This window comes from Cyanistes caeruleus, chromosome 3 (genome assembly GCF_971803275.1).
Source record: "Cyanistes caeruleus chromosome 3, bCyaCae1.hap1.1, whole genome shotgun sequence".
Classification (NCBI taxonomy): Eukaryota; Metazoa; Chordata; class Aves; order Passeriformes; family Paridae; genus Cyanistes; species Cyanistes caeruleus.
Window position 1 is genome coordinate 40,450,658 of NC_141703.1, and position 21,576 is coordinate 40,472,233.

General features: G+C 40.8%; 2 protein-coding genes and 1 long non-coding RNA gene across 6 annotated transcripts in view; 1 reads left to right on the forward strand and 2 right to left on the reverse strand.

Moving 5' to 3' along the window:
• Positions 1-21,576, reverse strand: part of HS6ST3 (heparan sulfate 6-O-sulfotransferase 3) — a 271,118-nt gene that overhangs the window by 125,400 nt on the left and 124,142 nt on the right. The window lies entirely within an intron of this gene.
• LOC147654103 (uncharacterized) lies at positions 2,972-6,038 on the reverse strand. Of its 4 annotated transcripts, none has more exons than XR_015284450.1 (5): positions 5,615-5,629; positions 5,095-5,166; positions 4,911-4,988; positions 3,938-4,079; positions 2,972-3,789 (listed from the first exon to the last, which is right to left on the reverse strand). XR_015284450.1 is itself a non-coding variant. In XM_086880873.1 (5 exons), the coding sequence occupies exons 1-5, from the start codon at positions 5,803-5,805 to the stop codon at positions 3,714-3,716; spliced, it is 654 nt and encodes a 217-aa protein (XP_086736999.1). In that variant the 5' UTR covers positions 5,806-6,038; the 3' UTR covers positions 2,972-3,713. The 4 variants fall into 4 exon arrangements, 3 of the variants coding, with proteins under 3 accessions (XP_086736999.1, XP_086737001.1, XP_086737000.1); XM_086880873.1 differs by having other exon boundaries at positions 5,520-6,038; XM_086880875.1 differs by lacking the exon at positions 4,911-4,988 and having other exon boundaries at positions 5,520-6,038.
• LOC111944963 (uncharacterized) lies at positions 5,819-7,465 on the forward strand. The gene is made up of 2 exons (XR_002871474.2): positions 5,819-5,880; positions 7,298-7,465. It is a non-coding gene; the product is annotated as an uncharacterized LOC111944963 (long non-coding RNA).

Consider the following 21,576-nt stretch of genomic DNA (forward strand, 5'->3'; position numbering starts at 1 on the left):
TGGTTTCATCTGCCAATTTAACTTACTCCCCTCCATGCACACAAACTATAATTTGGTCTTTAATTGTCCCATCAGAGTAGTTCATGGAGGTTGGATTCAAATGGTGGGATCTGTCTGCAGACTGACGCCCAACAAATTCCTGAAGCAGCAGTCTGGCTGTAAGTGACAGTTTCTGACAAGCACAGGAGTATGTATTTGGCTTTTTAGGCAGATGTTATACAGTGACTGAAAACCATAAAGGTCAACAAAACATCCCTAGAATAGGTAAAACCACCTGACAAGCACAGCAACTGGAACCCATTGATACCTGCCCAAATACACCTATTTACTCTTCACCATTCGCAAGAAAACCTGATGTGCTGGAAAGAAAGTCATTGCAGACATTTTGTACCAAATGATAAATATAATGACAAAAAAAAAAAGTAACAGCAAGGTGTAAAAAAAAAAACATTGTGGGGTTTGGGGAGTACAGAGACATTGCACTGATCCTTCTATCACAATTACATGTTTTTCAGATGGTATGAATCCACATGAGGAAGCCCCCAGGCTAAGCCAATTCCTGAAGCCTCTGAAGGTTGAATTTGAAATAAGTAAAAAGCTCTTAGAGTGCTTGTACCATTTCTTAGCATTACATGGTATTTTACAAAGCAGAGAATTAAAAAAACTTAGGTCCTACTTGCCCAATTGTGATCATCTCAAGCATAATAATTTCCCCTGTAGTTCCTCAGTGGCTCACTCCAGGCAAAACATGGCTGAGGCACCAAGAGAACTCACAATTTGTGAGGCAAACAAATCTTACTGTAGGAAAATAATTTTTTTCTCGCATGGCCAAGATTATAAAAAACTACTAAAGTAATTATGGAGAATAGGCTGAACCTATCATAGCAAGTTATTATATTTAAGGGAATGCCATGCTATCTAGTGAAAAAGCAAGGAAGAGATTCCATATGAAAAAAATTATAAGAGATCATTTAATTGGAGGCTGTGTCACAGGCACAAAAATTAAGTTTGCATGGTGCTTTTGCAAGCTTATTATGGTCTTATTACAATTTCTGTATTTGAAGCAAATTTATATTAATATTTCATGCTATACTGAAGTAAGATAGATGCATTTAAACCAAAAATAATTGGTCTTCTGCTGTATTTATTTATATTCAGCAGTTTATATTTGTTTTTCTATTTCATATATTTAATTTGCATTTGTTTTGGCTAGCATAGAATATTTAAAATGGGTATTATAAAGTCAAAGATATTCTTACAGCATGAAAGAGATTTAGAGAGGAAAATTTTGTCAGTTTAAAATTGGAGCAAGCATAATTGAATAATGAGAAGAAATCTGAACCATCTAAAAGAATTATAATTAGAGCCCAAGTCAAAGATGACAAATTTCACCATTTAGAGAGATCATGATGAAAATGGTAAATATGAGTTGTCATGCTTTAATTAAAAAGGAGTGAAAACGGCATGAAAGCATTCATTGTTAAAATGTTCTTAGCACTGTAATTATTTTTATTGATTAAAGTAATTATTAATTCATGAACAGGCTCTAAAATGTTGATACTGTAATTCACAAAATGAAGAAAGGAATATGCTATCTCATTTATTCATGAAACTCTTGTATTTCCATAAATAGATTTTTATAAATGCATGATAGCTAAAATGAAAAAAAAAAAAAAAAGCATAGCCCAACCTGAGACAAACTCCTGAACACAGCCAAACTTATAGAGAGCACAGCCTCACTGAGGCTGTTTGCCCAGCATTAAATTACACCATTGCTCAGCTACTCACTGCATCTGAATGGCTTTTCAGCAGAACTGCCTCCAATGCATTAGCCTGCTGACAGGAATAATACTGATACATTACAAAAAAGGGCTCTCTTCCCTCAGATCTATCCTATTCTTCCTCCTGGAGGTTTTTTTGTGCCTGGGTGGTAGAAAAAAAAAAGTGTCCGTATTTCCAAAATGTGTGGGACATTTTAGACCTACATGCACAAGCCAGTGTGGGTGACAGGGAGCCCCTGAAAAAAACACTGCCTTGACACACCTGAGCACGGCAGCTCCCACCTGTGTCAGCCTTGGTGTGCATATCATGGTTACTGCACCGCAAGTGGCAGCTTCCCTGGAAACACCAGCCTGACAGAGTCCAAGAAGCATCTGGAAAATACTCTCAGGCACATGCTGCGGCTCTTGGGCTGTCCTAGGCAAGGCCAGGAGATGGACTTGGTGATCATTGTGGGTCTCTTCCAACTCAAGAGGTTCTATGATTCTGATTTTATGAGTGTGGTTTTTGTATGGAGGGTCAAGAGCCATAACTCCCATCCCATGCTGATCGTAGTTCAAAAGGCCTTATTCTCAAAAGGGCGAAGTTCTGGAATTCCTGGGAACTGAGTGTGGTGGGAGATAAGAACTCTATGAGCATCTCTCTGCCATGCTGCTGACAATAACCTACACGCACCAGAGACAACAGCCATCCTCAGAGAACTGTTCTGGCATCTTCTAGAACACTTTCCCTGTGCTAAGAATTTCAGAGTTGGCTGCTGACACCCAAGTGGGCAAAGCAGGCACTGAGGGGAGCTCCTGCAGGTGCAGAATGGCAATGCACAGACAGCCTGGTCAGCAGCTGGGCTGACTGGTGAAACAAGGGGTCTCTGCACAGGGGGAGGGCTGTTGGGAAGAGGTGATTATAATGCCCTGCAAGGTAATCTAGGACAATGTCTAAAGCCTTTTCTGCCTGGCTGCTGTACCCTTCAGACACAGCTGCAGGGCAGAGGTATCATAAAACTGGCCTTGGGGTCTGCACTTTGTGTCATCTGACATGCTCTGAAAAGAACCCTGCAAGTCAGACTCCACATCAGCCTGGATGGCATCTGCTGTACTCAGCCAGTGTGACTTTAGATGCATTCCAAGGGTGTTCCTCCCCTTTGTTGACAATCTACAATATTTAAACTCTTTCTTTTTACATTTATTATTACTTTTACTATTATTTCTATTCATTGTTATTTCTTTTAACTCTGTTTCATTTTTAATGCCACCCTTGTGATTAACAGCATATTGCTTTCACTCTCCTCTCCCACTCAGCCCTGCTCCAACTTTCCACTCATTTATCATCTCTGAACTCTGGGGTGGGGGACACTGTTGCATCTGCAGCCTCTGTGACCCCATCAGCCCTCCTTGATGTGCTCAGCACTGGATGCCCATCCTTCCCAGTACCTCCTTCCCTCTCTACCCAGACAATCCTGGTTCAGGACAACATCACAAGCTAATGGACAGACCTTTGAACCTCATGTCTCACCAGCAAGTCCTCATTCTGATGCAGGAAAGCCTTGATGATGGCCCCAGTGAGGAAAACAGGCTGATGCTGATACAAAGGTGTCCCACACTGCAGTGCAGGTCTCTGACTGCCTCTCTCACAGGTACAGCCCTAGTGCCAGCTCTGTGCATTTTACCCAAACAGAAACACCCAAAACAGGCAAGAACTCACTGCTTTTGGCAAAAAACAAATATATGTATATATTATTCATCAAAAAGATGATGGTCTTCTGAGGCACAATATCCCTGTTGATACTGGTTACAGGGATACTGGCATGATGTGGGGTGAATCCACAGATACCCAGTTGTCCTGTGAAGAGGCACCATCAGGCAGAGGGCAGTTGAAACAAGTGGGCACAGTAGAGAGATCTGCATCCTGGTCCTTCTCCTGACTCTGCTTCACCTCTACCTCTTTGATCTTCGCTCTTCCAGACAGTCAATATGAACTTGTACCGGTGCTGGTCCATGTGTCTGGGGGCCCCTGTGCAAATGCATTTCAGAAACAACTACTCATTGGTATGAATGAAGAGGACAGTTAAAGGACTGCACTGGGGAAATCTCAGCAGAGTACTGCCAGCAATTGCTTTGTCAAGCTAGCAACAAAAAACTGCAGCGGAAAACCAACTCACATGTCTTTCTCCCTCATCCATGATATGCCTATGCAACATGAAATTATCCAAAGCAGCACCACACACAAGGCTACTGTAAGCCCAAGAATATAGTACATGTTGAACAATACAGGATTCTGAGTCTTGGACTCAACTTCTGGCCCTGCAGGAGAAAACAGCAAACATTACTGTGCTCTGTGCTACAAATAATCTCTCAGGTGGCCCCATTCCCAAAAGAGCAAAGTTCTGAAATTCCTGGGGGCTGGGTGTGGTGGGAAAGGAGCAATCTCTCCTCCTATCCAGACATGACTACAAGCATCTCTGTGGCAAACTGGGGGCAGTAACCTCCACACACCAGAGACAAAAGTCATCCTCAGAGAGCTGCTCCTGTTTCTTTCTCAACACTGCCTGCAGCCCTGACAAAGCCTGCTGGTCTCTGCAAACCAAAACTGCCTGCACCTTCTTTCCAGCAGCCAAGAGCCCTCTCACCTGCAGTGACTGGCTGGGTACTCTCCCTCTCCTGGCTCAAGAGCAGTTAGCTCCTCTGCATATCCCTCACACACTCCAGAAGCACCACCACCAGTCACACTCATCCCACCATGGCTATCAGTCTGCTGGCTGAAAATCCATCACAAGCAGAAGTGCCTGCAGAATCTCTCATGGGTTGTCCTTCCTGCCTTGAAGCTGGGCTGTGCATGAGCTGAACACAAATTCAGCACACACCTGTTCCTGACATCTGGATATTCACATCTGCACAAAGCATCTCTGACCAGTAATGGTACAGCTGCAGCAGCAGCTGTCCGTGGGACTCATCTCGAAGCTCAGCTGGTAGCAGACATTGTGCTGGACCATCTCTGTGGCTCTGCAGCCCATGCAATGTGCAAGTGTCCCTGCAGTGAGGCTCTGACTGATCCCTTCCTACTGCACAAAGCTACAAGAAGCTAAAAGCTCAGCTCCCCAGGTCCTAACAGTTAACAGAGTGAGTTATACTAACCGTTTTCAGTTTCCTCCAAGTCTTTCAGGACCTTCTTTGTAACTTCAAGTGTCTGCTGGAAATCATTCCCTGTTTTAGCTTTATATGAGGATATTAACAGAAATTACGAAGTTACATTGCACACAAATAACATGGAAAAGGAAAGCTTGCTCTGTGAAGTCAGTAGAGACTCACTGATACTCACCTGTGGGATACAAGCTGGGGACCAGCAGAGGATCCACCTGAGGAGCTGGAAAAGCCCTCTGTCTGGCCACATCTACAACCCAACACCCATGAGACATATCCATTACACATTCTGCTCTCCACTGTCATTTGTGTATACAGAATGTGTCTGGAGATCACACAGTGACAGGGCACACACCGGGAGGCTGGCTAACCATTGCCAAGTGGTGGAGAACCCACTGCCAAGTTTCTGGCCCCACACTGTCACTCCCCACTTCTCTGCTTGTTAGGAACCCCTCATCCCCCCCAAAGTAGCTGCAGCACCCCCCTCCTCCTCATGGTGCATTTACCCCATGCTGCACCCTGGAGCCTTTCTGGCTCACCCAGCCATAGCCCTGGCCCCGCTGCTGCCAGCCTGGAGCTGGGTGCATGTGTCTGCCTGCCTACCTGCTCCCTGCCCTTGTATTGGAGCAGACTGGCTGTCCTGGGCTTGCAGGACCACCAGAAAGAGGAGGAGGCACTGGGTGAGGACCATGACCCACCATGCTCGCAGCATGCTGATGCTGCTGCTGTTGCAGCATTGACCACAGTTGGCACACAACAAGTCAGAGGGACTCTGTGACCTCACAGCCCCATGGGGCGATGCCCTCCACCAGGGCTCCCCAAGGTGCTCCCATTGTCTGTGAATTCCTGAATCTGCCCTCTGTTGAATTTTCTGTTTCTGCATGAGCATGGAAGGAGCAGAAGTGGAGAAGGGTGGACCTATTTTGGGAGGCAGCACTGTGCATGGGAGTGCAGAGCCGCTCAGGTCTTTCTTCTCAGAAATCTGTATCAAAAGCTCCCTATAGATGCTGCATGAAAGAGCCACCTGCAAGCGCCTTTCAACTATTTTTGTCAGGCAGCATTCTAACAAGAAACTAGCTTTTTCCCTCTCCTTTTGCTAGTTTCATTACTATTAAAGAAACCATTTCCTACCTCTGCTACTGTCCTCCTAAAATAAGCGTGCTGCCCCTAGGCTTATCTCTAGTGAGCCAGGCTTATCCCTAGTGATCCAGGTTTATCCCTTCCCCCTTAAAATCTAATTTACAGCTCTCCAAACAAGCCATGTTAACTCCTAAGTAGAGACCCTTTTCCCCTTTGAGACTGGTGTACCCCACTGCAGCCACCAGGCCTATAATCTGACCTGTGATCAAAACCCTCAAAATTCTGCTGGTAACACCAGGCTCAGAGCGAGGTACTCTCCTGTGTGATTTTCCTGCTAAACACATTGAATGATAGCAAGTGCCAGATTCTGCACTTGCAACAGGGATGGATGCAGGTACAGACTCAGGAATGAGAAGCTGGAGAGTGAAAACCGATTGCTCTGCTTTTTGGCTGGTGTGGCCTCACCCTCAAGTCTATGTGCAGTTTAGGGCATCACAATATAAGATATAAAGCTATTAGAAAGCATCCAAAGGAGAACTACAGTGATGGTGAAGGGTCTAGAGAAGACACGATGTGGTGTGGTTGAGGTGACTTACCCTATTCAGCCCAGACAAGAGGAGCCTAAGGGGAGACCTCCCAGGGGTCTGCAGCTCCCTTATGGGGGAAGTGGAGGAGCTGTCAGTGATCTCTTCTCTCTGGTGACAGTGACAGGACCTGAGGGAATGGCCTGAAGCTCTGTCAGGGGAGGTTTAGGTTGGATATTAGAAAAAGTTTTTCACCCAGAGTTCATGACACCCAGTTTCACCCACTGTTCATGACACTAAGTCTGACAGAGTTCAAGAAGTGTTTGGGCAATGCCCTCGGGCACAGGGTGTGATTCTTAGGATTGGATTATTCTTCTGGGTTGCTTCCAAATCAGGAGATTCTATTATTATTCTTGGTAGGGGGTTAAAAAATATAGCTGTGGTGATATTTAAGGGCATGGGTTCTCAAGTGGCGTCTGATGTCAGGAGAGTGGGTTTGTATGAAGATCCATCAGCTGTGAGCCAGATGGATACCAATCCTGCAAACAGGATGTGACTGTAAGCAGGATGTCAGATTTTAATTATGCAACAACTTAAATCTAAGTAAGAAGAAAAAAAAGAAAGGGGGAGAAGCTCATTTTGGAGATGTCAAGAATGCTTCGTGTGACAGATTGCTAGATTCTTTTGTTTAGGAGGCTAGACAAGGGTCATAAGTGAGAAATAGAGGGAGAACAGCAGCTACTCATTTGTTTTTAATACTCACAATTTTTCCTGCAGATTAGCTTTTCATCATGCTGAAGTCCTCAAGGAAAGACCTAGAGGGGTGTTGGGTATGGTACACCATGCTCAAATCACTTGTGATCATCTGACTCCTTCTATAACACAAGCACCCCAAACACAAACTGGAAAAAGAGAGTAAAAGCTTGGTGATTTTTGAGTTTGTCACTGTATTTTAAGAGTTCTTCTGCCAATACACTTCTCTGACATAAGACTGTAACTACAAGCCATAAAACACTATGAATGGACAAGAAACACAAGCACCACTCTCTGTTCACGGGCACACAGTAACTGCAAACTAGCACTTGAGGGCACTGGAAACAAAAGTGGAAAACACCCCACCGAATGGTAAATAGAATGTCTGATCACTTAAGGAAGACATCCTTACTGTGCATATTCTGGACACATTTAGGTACTGTATCTACACCTCTGAGCTTGTAGTGAGCCAGTCACACAGGGGTCCACAGCACACAAACACTACCCAGCCTACAGCTACTAATACTGAGAAAATAAGGAGTTCAAAGAGTGCTAGAAGGAGTGAACTACAAGAAACAGATAGTCTCTAATGGATAAAATTTGCAAAGACAACGCTTGAATTGCTGCCAAGAGTACTGTCAGGAATTGTCAAGAAGCCACCTGATGTACAGTGTGATGCTATCATGCAAACAAATGAAAGACACAGTAATCCCAACATCCAACCTTTATCACTTCCTAAGGTTAACAATCTTACAGCCATACAACTTTAGCTTTTTCTATGAGGTTTGCCTTAAAAAAGACATACAGAACATTCAAGTCCTATGATCCTCAAGCTCAAGCAACACTATGGGAATAATCTCTGTCATGTGAAATAGACACTTTGGAAATCCTGCAGAGCCTTATTTCACTGAGGACCATTAATACAGCTGAGCAAATCCTCCTGCCTAGCAAGCTGTTTGGAATCCTGGATGCTTTGGATCAGCATCCTCCAGAAGGATGGACACCAGAGAGACTTCTAAAGCTACAACTGCCAGTCCTGGAGAAGAAATTCCACACTGAAAGTTGCTTCATGACAAATAGGACAAATCAAATCATTTCCAAAAGCTCCTTTAGCTCTCCTAAGTTTCTGCAGACATAATGATGAAGAGCAGAGACAGACATCTCTTCCCATATGTTTTTACAGGAAATTATGACACAGCCTCAGTAAATGGATATGATTAATCATTTATAGAAACACCCTCATTTCTGACAGCACAAGGAAAGAAAAAGGCATAAGTAAAGTTAAGATTCTCACATATTTTCCACACCATGAAAAAGACTACCATAATCAAGACTCACAGAGAAGCCTGTTCCTCCTGCAAAGGAAGATAGGAAATTGGTTCTGCTGGAACTGAAGAAAGTAAGAAAAACTAGAAACATTCAGTATTTGGGCTACAACCAGTTTTCAGATGCATTACTGCAGAGAAGATCTGCATACCTGTATTACTGAGAGGGAGAAGAGAAAGCAGACAGCGGAGAGAATGGCCAAAAGAACTTCATACCACACATGGCTCTGGGTGGCAGATGGGAAAATCTCACCCTTTATGCCTGACCTGTATTGTTGCTATCTATTGTACTGGAATTTTTTACACTGTTTTAAACTACTGGTACTATAATAGCCATCACCATATTTATTTCTTCTGGACAAAATTTTGTCTGGGTAACTCACTCAAAGAGACACAAACTTTAAGGAAAGAATAAGCAATCTTAAGATGAAATGCTTATGTACCACTCATTTCTAAAAGTGTTGGCAGCTATTTGAGTTTGCATTTAGGATAAACACTCAATTGCCGACAGTTTCACAAAAGAGAAGAAAAATATTAAGGAAGAATAGCTTTCTATTTGGAATTGAATTGCCCCATAAACAGAAAATATTGTTCTATTTGTTCTCTGTCCAACATGTCATTTTTTGCAGACATTTTAGTTGAAAATATAATCTCATATGACATTTATACTACAGATTTTAAAGACAGGTACCTGCCAGGCTTTGAATCTCTTCAATGAGAACAGGAGGTAAATAAATCCAAAGTCTTTAAAACTGCATTTACCAACTTTTCATTGTCACACTGGAAAACATCAGTGAATAAAATATTCTTCAAAGAAGCTGCTAAATCATTACATTTAAAACATCCCAAACCATTTTCTCAATCACACATTATAATGTGTATTGATGGAGTTTAGTGATGTTCACAATAAACAGAAGTGTTTAACCATTTGTAGAAATATTCTCACCATGCAGAAGAAAGGGTCATCAGCAAGACTGGATTTTTCTCTTTCGAAAAACATCATTGGAAATGCAAGTGATTCCATAAGCTTAAGCCTTGTAACCTGGATAAGATACACTTATCATTAGCATGCACTCAAGCAGCTTCACAGACTGCCAGGAACACTCAAAAGCATCCTTTGCACAGACTTGGTGTGTAAAGGAGACAGCAGAACAGAGAAATTGAGTGCTCCTGCCATCATGGTTAGGACCATGGCACAGCCACCACGAACCAACAAAGCACATCTTTGTTATTCTGGCACTGTGCAGTAAATGGTCTTAAGCAAGGAGGATTTTATGAGTGTGAGCATCCCACTGCTCTTCATCCAGCTCTACCCAGAGTTACTCAAGCTATCACATGTAAGAGAGTTACCCTTACATAGTCCTAACTCACCGTACAATTCATTATATTTGAAAAGTGAAGGGCACTTACTTTGCAAACTTCATTCAATCTCTCAGGAAGGAGGTGCTACTAGGATTCAAAAATCTTTGGAAGTTAGAAGCCTTGACTTCTGCATGAACCCTCTTATCAGAACAGAAATCAGACTCATAGTCTTTCAAGGACAGAAACATGAAGCAAATTGAACGATCCTACAGAATTAAACACTGCTATGAAAAGCTGTTGAAAATAAAGCAAGTAGACGCTGTAATCACAGACCTGCAATCATGAGATAGCAGTGAGTTAGTCTTTGTATCTTACTTTTACAATACAATATAAACCTCAAGCCATTTCCTTCTAAACTGCAAGAGCAGATTCCCCTGTTGATAGGGATGCTAAAAAGCACCTTCTACTACACCAGAAGAAAATTTTAAATCCACCAAATTATAAATGCACCAGCATTTCATTTGGCATTGAAATATGATTAAACTTCCTGATTGAAATTAAACAAGAAAAACAGAACTGCAATTTTGCATGTCTTCTCTGATAAAAACCAAGGAAACCTCAGAGCACCTTCTTACCACAAGAATATTTCCTCCTCATCTCCTCCCTTGCTTAATTACTGAAATCTTGAGGTACAAACTGTACAACAGGCACAAAGCAAAATGAAAGTGCTCTACCATATATTATCAGAACAAGAAACGTCATCTCTTTCTAAAACTATGAGCTATTTTTCGCAGTTACTAATCATTAGGTAGGATAAAGATGAATTCAGTAAAAACAGACATAAAAAGTCTAGAGAGGCTTAGCACTGAAACAGCAAATGAAAAAGTACCTCTCATTAATTCCTTCTCCCAGTTTTACCAGCAAAAAGACCCATACCCATACCAATTATTTTAAAGCATAACAACTGTCATGTTGTGCATCAATTCAAGTTCCATAGCATTTATATGCATCAAAAACAAATCTGCAAACAGTGTGGCAAAATGTAAAAATGTTTGCAAGTCTCAGCAGGCAATCACAAAGCTGAAGGAAAATGCAAATGTAGTCCTGCTCACAACCTACTGGTCTTTTGATGAGAAGACAGGCCAGGATCAACCAAAAGAAGACATGTGAGGAAGTTTAAAAAACATTTTTTAAATCTGTGTCTTTCTGAAGTTTGGTATCGATTTCTTTGATGGAAAACTCAAAACTAGCAAGAATAACAGACAGGTTTCCTTGCTTCCTGATAACAAGAGGGTTGATGTCATATTTATGGACATAATGTTGAGTGCTTATATGTGTCTTTATGCAGAGGAACATCCAGAATATTCATTTAAATGCATTTAAAATGCATATTTCCTTTTTATAGGATCTTTTTAGAACCTTGAAAATTATAGAAGCAGAAAAACACACAGACTTACCATAATTTGTTTAGTAAACCATGCATCTGTTGTAAATCCTATAGAGCTCAAACACAATCTCAATAAATAGTCACTGAAGAGATTTAATTTGTAGACCTCAAAGACCCTTGATTATCAGATTCTTCACGGACTTACAAGCACGCCTAATACATTGAATTTAAATAGCAGAGATGAAATAACAATGAAAAGGAAATAAACTACTGGATCTTTTGTCCTAAATATTGTTGTTTTATATACAGTTTACAGTTGATTTTCTTTTGAAGAGAACTGTAGGTTTTGCACTACAGTGTAAAAATCCAAACAAAACAAGACCAAACCAAGCAAAATCTCTACCCTCATAGACACCTTGTTAAATTTGCAACTAAATCGAGTTTTAAAGCAGAATGGACAAAGTTCAGGCTGTGTCCCCTTGAGCACATTTAAGTATGTGGCCAGAGCTGCTGTTCCACAGAGCCCTTGCATCACTAGAGATAATTCTGCACATGCCTTTGATGACTTCTGCTTACTCCGCTTACCTGAGCAAATTCCAAGCACGGCTACAAATGGCAGGGGGGCCTTCGTCTGTTTGTATTTTTGTTTCCAAAGTAAGACCACAATACATAAGGTGAAGTGCTTAGAAAAAGATATATTCTCATTGATTGATGTGTCATTCATTGCATGTTCCCTGCTCAGCAGGAGCATTGCATTTTTCTCCTAGACGGTGTCTCCAACCACAAGGAAATGCTAGAGCAGCCAAGATCCTTTCAAACAATGTCATTTGCATCTGCACCAGTCAAAAATATTTGTCCTTCCTTCCTTGCTGCTAGAAAATGGATAGAAATTACATTTATCAAAACACAAGTAGGGTGTATATTAATAAGGGGGAAAAAAGCAAACGGATTATGGACTTTGAAAGTTCTGAACTCCCATCTGCACCCTCATTCACTTTCCAGCATGCACCCCAAGTGGAAAATGAGTGCACAGGAAACATGTCCTTAAGAACTGCAAAACACAGTTGTGAGAAAAGGAAAGAGGAGTAAAGTGAAGCAGAGAATTCTGGTTTTATATTCACAACTTTCTAAGTTTTTTATCACTATACTTACTGTATGTTTGCTGGTAAATTTTTTTATGCCATTCAAGCAGAAAAATTGAAAAACTGAGAAAAAAAATTCCCACTGCATTCAACAGTGTATCAGACAGTGGCAACACCTTCAAATAGACACATTCCTAGTGAAAGAAAAGGCTGTACTTTGTATTAATTTTTCTGCCTGAAGACTAGCAAGTGAAACAAAATATGGAAATATCCCTCCAGCTTGCTGTACCAGGAACATTTTGTTTAGAAGAATGGACTATGCTATTTCCATTAATTGGCTCACTCAACAATGCATAATTTTGGAAAAGTGCTTAAAAATAAAATCCTTGTACAAAATCAAGGGAATAATTTTTGTTTTCCAATTTTGAATGCAAATGTAACTTAATGAAATGCCTATGTTAAAAGCTGATCACATGATTTTGGAATCTCCCTGAGCTGTTTCTGAACCCCCTTTCTGTTCACTCCGTAAAAAGCCAAACATTATCAGATTGCTAGTCCAAGTAACTCACAAGCTGATAGTTAACAAGTAAGAATCTTCCCTTTTTTCCAGCTTTGAAACAGCCTCCTGCAAAAATGACCATGATTTCTTAACATCTTAGGACAGAGAACCATATTTTCTACATATAAAGAATATTTTTAAGAAGAAATTAAATTCACAAACCAGTGAAGAGCTCATGAAAATGAAAGGGCACATGAAAATAAACAAAAAAAAAATTATTTTCCTGTAAATGCAAAATACATTAGTGCTGTGGAAAAAATCCAAATTCATACTTGGGTAGGCAATAGAGCTGGCAAAGTGAGTCCCAAATACATTAACTTGAGAAATTGCAGGCTGGTGAGGAAGCACCTTGGGACTGAGGAATGCTGACTTAGCCTCACCTCTACCTTGTGCTAGAGCCTCCACTGAAGCCAATGTGCATTGCACAGCAGAGAGCGAGACACACAGCAACATTTTTACATTTTCTACATTTTTATTGCCAATGCCTTCCCTTTACTAGGGTCTGACATTTTTTTGAAAATAATTATGATTATATTTTAGCAAGACATACCTAGTGGAGATTGAAGTCACATGATTTCTTGGGCAAGTGTAGTGAATAAATAAATAAAATCCTACAGTGAAATTCCATCTTTATTGAACCTGTTATTCTCAAGATTGCAGAGGTTATAAAAACATGCTCTGTATCCCCAAAGTAACTTGAAAAAAGCAATTTAATTACTTCCATCCTACATAATGAAGTTTTATCTTTACCTTTGCATCAAATCCAGATGTATCCTTCATTTTCATTTACTATTTTGATGGACTTACTTCATCTGGAAGTCTCTTCTGTCTTCTTAAGAAGTATCATCGAAGACCTCTTCCCATAAAAAGTTTTTTGATTGATGAGCAGGTGCTTAGTTCCTAACGATATTTCCAAGATTAGCCTTCTCTAAATGAAACAGACTAGTTAATTTTTAGCCGCTGAAGAATCATCTTAAATAAAGGTCACAGAACACCTCACTATGCAATTAATAAAGATTCAGCTAGTAATTCCTTGATCAAATATTAGTATTTTTGATTGGCCCCAGAAGAGATATCCTTTTTTAATGCAAACCTGGCACATGAATCAGAGCCACAGCTGCTGCCTGATATAATCAGTGTACAATATTCTAATCCCATGAACTCTGACTCAGCAAGCATCTGCTTTCCAAATAAACTTTATCAAACAACATTTTTTCTTCAGAATTTTGTCAGCCAAGGTTTAAAAGGAAACAGCTTTAAAACCCTTTTGCAGATGCACCTTGAACTCAAGTACTGTATTTTACCTTCTTTCCAGAAGACATGAATTAGACTGTTTAATTAGTAAAAAAGGCACTGTTAAGTTTTTTTTACTGACATTTTATTAGGCTACAGTTAGAGTATTTGTTGGATCCACAAAGCTTGACACACAAGTTTTAACTGTTAGTGTTTTACTATACCAACAGTCCCTTAGGTAGTAAGGAATTAAGTAAATTTATAACATCCGTGTTTTAAGTCTGGACATTGATTATCTGTCTGCTTCTAAGCACACACAGAAAGACATAAATAGCGGAGGTCCAGAGCTACCTTCTCTCCTACTATCTTGCTAATAAAATCACAATTTTGTGATTGCAAATTTCCCAGGTGGTTTGTAGACCGAGTCCTTTCCTACCACAGACAGAAAAAAATTCAGTTGCAGATTCTTTCAGAAATGAACACTATTAATACCAAAACACATGGACCTTTCAGGAGAGGCAGAATGCCAGTTTCTTCTCATCTTCTTGCCTTAATGCTTTCTGAAGTGCAATCATTTGGATTGCAAACAAGCAGTAAGATCATTCTACATAGCTGAGGATGAGCCAGAAAGGAGCATCACAGCAACATCATCTTGTAAGAGGAAAAGCACAAAACTGTACAAACGGTGATATGGAACATTGTAACTCTGAGGTCCATCTAGCCTTCCACTCAAACCAAGACTATCACCAGCACTGTACCAATAGGTCACCTGGAGTCTTATCAAGCCAAGTCTTAAAAAACCTTCAAAAATGGAGATGCTGGATGACCTGTCCTGGTGCCACATGTTCCACCTACTCAAGTTCTTTTTCTAATGTGCAGCCTAAACCACCTCATACACCATCTGCTGTTGCCACTTGTTATATTCTCCATCATTACTTGGAAGACCATGCCATATCTGCAAATGCTTTTCAAGGCATTTCTCCACAATTGGAAAAGCTCAGATTTTTCAGCATCACTCACAAAGGATGAGAATTCATGCTCCTGCTCACTGCAGTAGTGCTCCTTCAACACCTGTCCAGCTTCTCAACATCCTTACAACACCAAAGTCTTATGGGCAGCCCCAAAGAGTGACACAGAGACAAAATCTCCCCACAACCTGTTGATCTCATTCCTTTGTATACAGCAGTGAAGAACTACTGAGGAGAGATGGCGGAAGGATGTAATTAATACAAAGGAGCCTTAGCCCAGCACACACATTCACACACCACTGACAGGCACAGGTGCAGAGGTAAAACTAAACACAGGATACAGGGATGTATGCTCCATTGCTTCTCCCATTTTTGAGGCAGGCCTAGCTTTCAAACAATATTGCTCCACCATGAAGAATACACTTTCTCTTCACCTCTTTTACATGTTGGTTTTATTGCTAAGGGTTTGCTATGCTATCTTTGCCAATTATAACAGGACTCAGTATGTATGGCTTAGATGGCTCCTTACTTCAGGGTGGATTAATTCCCTCCTGAAAACATCTCTCTTACTCAAGTGAAAGTGGAGGGAATCTAGAGCTCAGATTCAGTGTAACTGAATCAAATGTCTGCAGTGTCTACAAATGAACAAGTTTTGGGGTGGATACATACAGCCAAACACTTTCACAGTCTTTTTTTTTTTTTTTTTTTTAAACCAATACAAGAACCATTTTCAAAACAATGTTACATTATGCCCTCTAAGTTATTGACAAGTTTGAAGATAAACTACTACACAATAAAACAGTTTAAAGACAAATTAGTCCTCTAATTGGTTAACTATTGCTCTTTACCCAACGCATATTAAGAACATTCCATATGCATTCAATCATTATGGATTCATTAAAGATAACTGCCACATTGATATAGTCTAAAGCTATTTTCTAAAAAGAAACAAACATAAACAAACCTCCATTGTATGATTCCATCTTTCTCCAAGTGTTACACAGTCAAAATAAACCCTCTGTATTTAAAACTAAATGTTAGAATTAGCATAAGCAACTATAATTGAGATAACAGCATAAGAAATATTATTTCCTATTATTTCTAACAGTTGCTAATAAGTTCAGAGTACTACTGTCCTAGTTGAATACAAAGAAATTACTAAGTAGTACAAAAATAAAATAGCTAAGTTGCAGTGGAGGAAAGCTTTACAGAAGTCTGTTTTAGTGTCACGGGAATGAGAAATCTCACAGTCCTGGAAATGACTTTTTTAGCTTACTTAAGTATTACATTCTTGTTTTCCAAAAGCTACTTGTACAGCCCTAATCAGCTCCCAGTTATATGCCATACTAGTTTTACTGATCCTTGACTTTTCAGGGTATAACCCCAGCCAGAAACTAGTAAGTACCATGCAGCTGCTGACTCACCCATCTCATCCTCCATGGGGCATGGGCTGAGATAAGACCAGTTTAATAATTGAAATAAAATTGTTATTATAGTTGACCACACCCACTGGGACCTCATGACATTCATGTTTCCAATTTACTCCTAAAAACTGGATCTTCCCTTCAGTCTCTTGACCTTGCTTTGCTTTAGGGCAAAACTGGCTTTCTGAGAGATTTGGACTATTTTCCTCCCCTTCTCAAAACTTCCTCTTCTGCCATCACTGTATTGCAGGTTTTCCCCAGCTTCCCCCTTTCCAGGGCAGTCTGGATCAGTCCATGGCAGCTGGCAGGGCTGTGTGTCCACCCCTGGGAATGTCAATTCCTGGTGTACTGGGCACCCCCACAAGTGAAAGCAAACCATGGCCTGCACTCTGCCACCAAAGGGATTGAGAAAAATCCATTAGTGGTATCGGCTGTGCTTTACCATTTGGCTCTGCCTCAAGTTCCTATTGAAGGGAGTAGCACATACCCACTTTAAATTACTGGAATTAAGTACTTGCCCCTATTATCCCACACACTCTGCCACTCCTGACTATCCAGTCTCAGGACAGATCTCTGAGTGGCATTCTTAAATAGTTGTTTAACTTTAAATAAGACCTGGAACACATTCAGAAGCTACAGCAATAGGAACATGCTGGTTTGAACACCTCAAGGACATTCAAAATTCTGAAGAGCTATTGTTATTGTCCTGAAGGAGAAGAGAGAGGAAAGTGTCTCTGCTATGATTTGGATCTCAGAGGAGAAAAGGTAAAATAAACTTATTTATAGGTTCCTGAAGTACGGACTGCAATGCTGAGTACAAATACCAAATTAATTTCACAACCAGCAATTCCATCACATCATAAAGAAGTGTTTGTTACAAGGTACAGTGTGATAACCTTAGTCCAGTTCTCACAGGTATTGAACAACACAAGAGGGAACATTGCAAATAAGGGATTACATAATGCAACTTCAAGAAGGGCCACATCAACTTTGAGAGCAAAGAAATCATCGTGACCAGGACTATTAAGTATAATGAATGCTTATAACAAAGTTGTTGCAACACATTCTAGGCAGATTGTCATTACCTCAATCTGCTGGGCCCCACCTTGGGCATCAAAAGGACTGTCTTGATTTAACCCAGCTGGCAGCTAAACATCACACAGACACTCACAGCCTACACACCCTGCCATGAGATGGGGAGGGAAATCAGAGAAAAAAAGGTAAAACCTGTGGGTTGAGATAAGAATAGTTTAATAATTGAAATAAAATCAAATATAATTATAATAACAGAATGAAAAGAGTGACTTATAAAAAGAGAGAATAATAAACCCCAAGCAGAACAAGCAATACCCAGCACAGTTTCCCACCACCCACTGATGGATGCCCAGCCTGTCCCCAAGCAGCCATCAGTCACTTCCATCTAACTCTCCCAGTTTATATACTGAGTGTGGCATTCCACAGCATGGAGTGGCCCTTTGGCCAGTTCAGGTCAGCTTCTACTGCCCATGCTCCCTCCCAGCTTCTTGTGCACCTTGGTGCTGGCAGAGCCTGGGAAACTGAAAAGTCCTTGACTCAGGGTAAGCATTATCTAGCCACAGCTTAAAACTTCAGAGTATTATCAACATTATTTTTACACTAAAATCATACCACAGCATTGCAGCAACTACTAGGAAGAAATTTAACTCTATTCCAGCCAAAGCCAGGAAAGTCTACATTATTACTTTGAATCTACTACATACTCAAAAGCTCCTGCACTTCATAATTATTAATAGCAAGTGATTAACTCTATTTTCAGGCCTCATTTAATGATACCCAACTAGAAGATCACACTCCAGGACCTGCTATCATCTTCAGTGAGGATTTAAGTTTTGTGCATGTCCTACAGGCAGAGATACAAGTGCTATAGAAATCCATATGATCCCATGCTCTTGGAACGGCAGCACAAAACAGGACATTATCACAGGGTTCCCAAAACATTGCCCTCATGGGGGAACAGAAGGAGCAGTTGGAGTGAGAACCTTGAAAATCCCTAGTCTTCCTTCAGCTGGAGAGGTATGAAACGGCAGGCACTGCAGGAGCCAGTGTGACTGCCCTGGAGATGCATGCTCCAGCAGGAGCCCAGAATAACAGTGAAGATGCAGATATGGCAGGGTAAATAAAGTGTCCAAGGAGTGTGTGGGCAGCAAAAGAGAGGGGAAGCAAGAGTTCCCCGACCATCAAAAGAACAAGTAGAAGAGGTAGAAAGGGAAGACGAGTATCAACATTGGATACTCATTAATAACATGAAAATTATAAAGACTAACCATATGCTGACATCACAAGGCAGGGATGGGTATCTGGGAAGTGAGAGACTGAAGAAAACAACAGACAAATCCAGGAAAGAAAGTAACACTGAAGTCACAACATTTTATTTATTTCAGATTTATGTGTTTTGATATTCATTTGTTGAAGGCAAGATTCCTTTTGAAGCATCAGTCATTTTTGCAAGATGTGAGTAGTAGTTTTTCACCCAGACTCCCTTTTCCTATTTCCTTTTTCCTTGCCTTTTCGAAGACCAACAGATCACTTCACTAAGCTATCTATTGCTAGCACTGCACAGCAAGGCAGCAATTTGGGGTGTACAGGCATACCCTGCACACTCTTCCTCAACAGCAAAGCGGAGGGAGGGAGGGGAAACAATCTTTCTTCTGAGGAACTGAGCATAGCAAGAAGGACCTTACAGAGACTGCAATGCCTGCAGAGAGAAAGTCACAGCACAGGCTGGGGATGCTTCAGCTTCACACAGAGACTGCCTAGAGCCAGCAGCCTACATCCAGACCTCAGAAAGTCAGATGGAAGGAAAATTCCTCAGTATCAGAGGAGTCAGTGCAGCATTTGCTGCTATTTAGAGCCATTAAACTGCCTAGGAGCAAACACCTTTTGAACAGATACAGTGGTTTTAAATCAACAAAAATGCTATATACTTTCTTTTCATTCCATCTTATCTATCTACTCTGGGTTTTTTGGATTTAAGAAGTTACTTATTCTAGCTTTGACTCAGATAAAATCATTCTTGAGTTCAAAAGCTTTTTGTCTTCTTCAGAGAGCTTATTATAGGATAAAGATCTATGTACATCTACCTCAAAGGTCTGACTCAAAGATTTATCCACAGAGCAAATGAGGAAAGCAGGAACAAACCTTCATCTGCAGAAGACCTTGTTTTGCCATGAACTGGTTCACATTTAGGATCTCACAGAAATTAACTCTGCTATTCTGTTACCTTGCCAGAGCAAGCTATTGCATAAGCATGCACAAGGACACACCAACATTCTTGGAGGGCAAGAGAGCTGGAAATTAATCTCACTTCAGTCTAAAAATCTATGGGAGACTGTCTGAGCTTAAGACAGAGCAGTGCACAAAAAGTGGAATTGTCCAGTGTGATTTTTTCCCATTCCATGGCTTCCCTTCCAGGAAATGCCTGCAGTTTCCAGCAGCTGTGTAGGGAAACAGGACTCAAGCCTGACTAATTGACTGAAGTATCTTGAAAACAGCAGACACTGGCTGTATGAGGCAAGAAATGGCAGCATCTGGAACAGGAAGAGGTCTTCCCTGTGATTTGGGTACCCCAGGCAATCCACAGCACAGTGGGTCTGACTAGGTTGATGGTTACTGACGAGATGTTGCTTCACAGAGCCTACTCAGGTGATCTAATGCAGAGGGATCCACCATGGAGGATTTCACAGAAACCTCTGTGACTTTCTGTGTTTAGCAAAAGGAAAAAGAAAAGGCAAGTCTAGATGGTGTCTGAATGATAAAATGTAACTGAGGAGAAACTCCGGGTATGGACTTCTGTGGGAAATACAGAGACAGCTTTTAAGGTAGAGGTAGAAAATCAAGCACAGTACCAGACTTGTCACTGGTTTGCTGGAAACAGAGTGAAGTTCAGTACCTTTTCTTCAAATTCAATTACACATGAGGAGAGAATGAGTTGGAAGCTGATTTTGACTGAATTAATCTACCAATTCATGGCATATGACATGTACCTTGATTCTCTTTCCTCTGGAATTCCCTGGAGACACTCTGAGACAAGTGAGGATGACTTCGAAATGAGGCATCTACGGTCAGGGATCTTGAATGAGAGAAAACAACCACAGCCCAAGCTTCTGAAGTGCAAGGGTCTGTAATTACTCAAACAAAAACTGAAGAGAGGTTGTTTTTTTCTTCAGAGACAGGTGATAACAAAGGTCATGCTACACTTAGGTCACTGCTTATATTAAAATCTTGGTCCTCTACTCCACAATAGATGTGTGCTTTCATCAATGTTTTCCACTTTTTTTCCTATGTTGACAACAAAAAAAGCTTTAACTGACAGAGAAAGTGCTATCTTGCATTCTTGAAAACACAGGCTTCCATGACCAATCAAGCTGTTATTTCCAATCCCAGATCTCCATCCCCCTAGGTTTCCCCAGCATCTTTTCTTCCAGAACTGTGTGCTCTAAATTGTATTTGCTACAATTATGAGATCGTTGCTGGAGCAAATCAGGATGCCTTGGTCTTTAAAATGCATTTAGCCAAGTGATAATAGCCAAGCATTGGCTTGTAAATGTTTACTGCTGTTTCGTGCATTATTCCTCCCTTGTTAAACTGCTGCAAAAAGATTACACGCAATTTAAAACTTGATGGATGTATACATACCAGAGCAAGAGGCATACAAAATCGTTACATTACTGCTAAAATGATTGAGACCATGTGAATACAGAAAGCTCCATAAAATCCTGGAAAAGCCCTTGTTTCAGTAGAGTGGAGTAATATCGGAACAAGGTCCCAACGCCACATTCATTGTTCAACTGGACACAAGTTTCTATACTCAATAAAAAGACTGTAGGAAAGACCAGTATTTTTACTTTGTTTAGAAAACCAAGCCCATTCCTCTCTTTTCTGCTCTACATATAAAGCAGTTATCAAATCTAAAATACCACCTTCCAGTATTTTCCTCAGATATATTAATAAATCTGTCATGAAACTTTAGCCTCATGAATTTAAT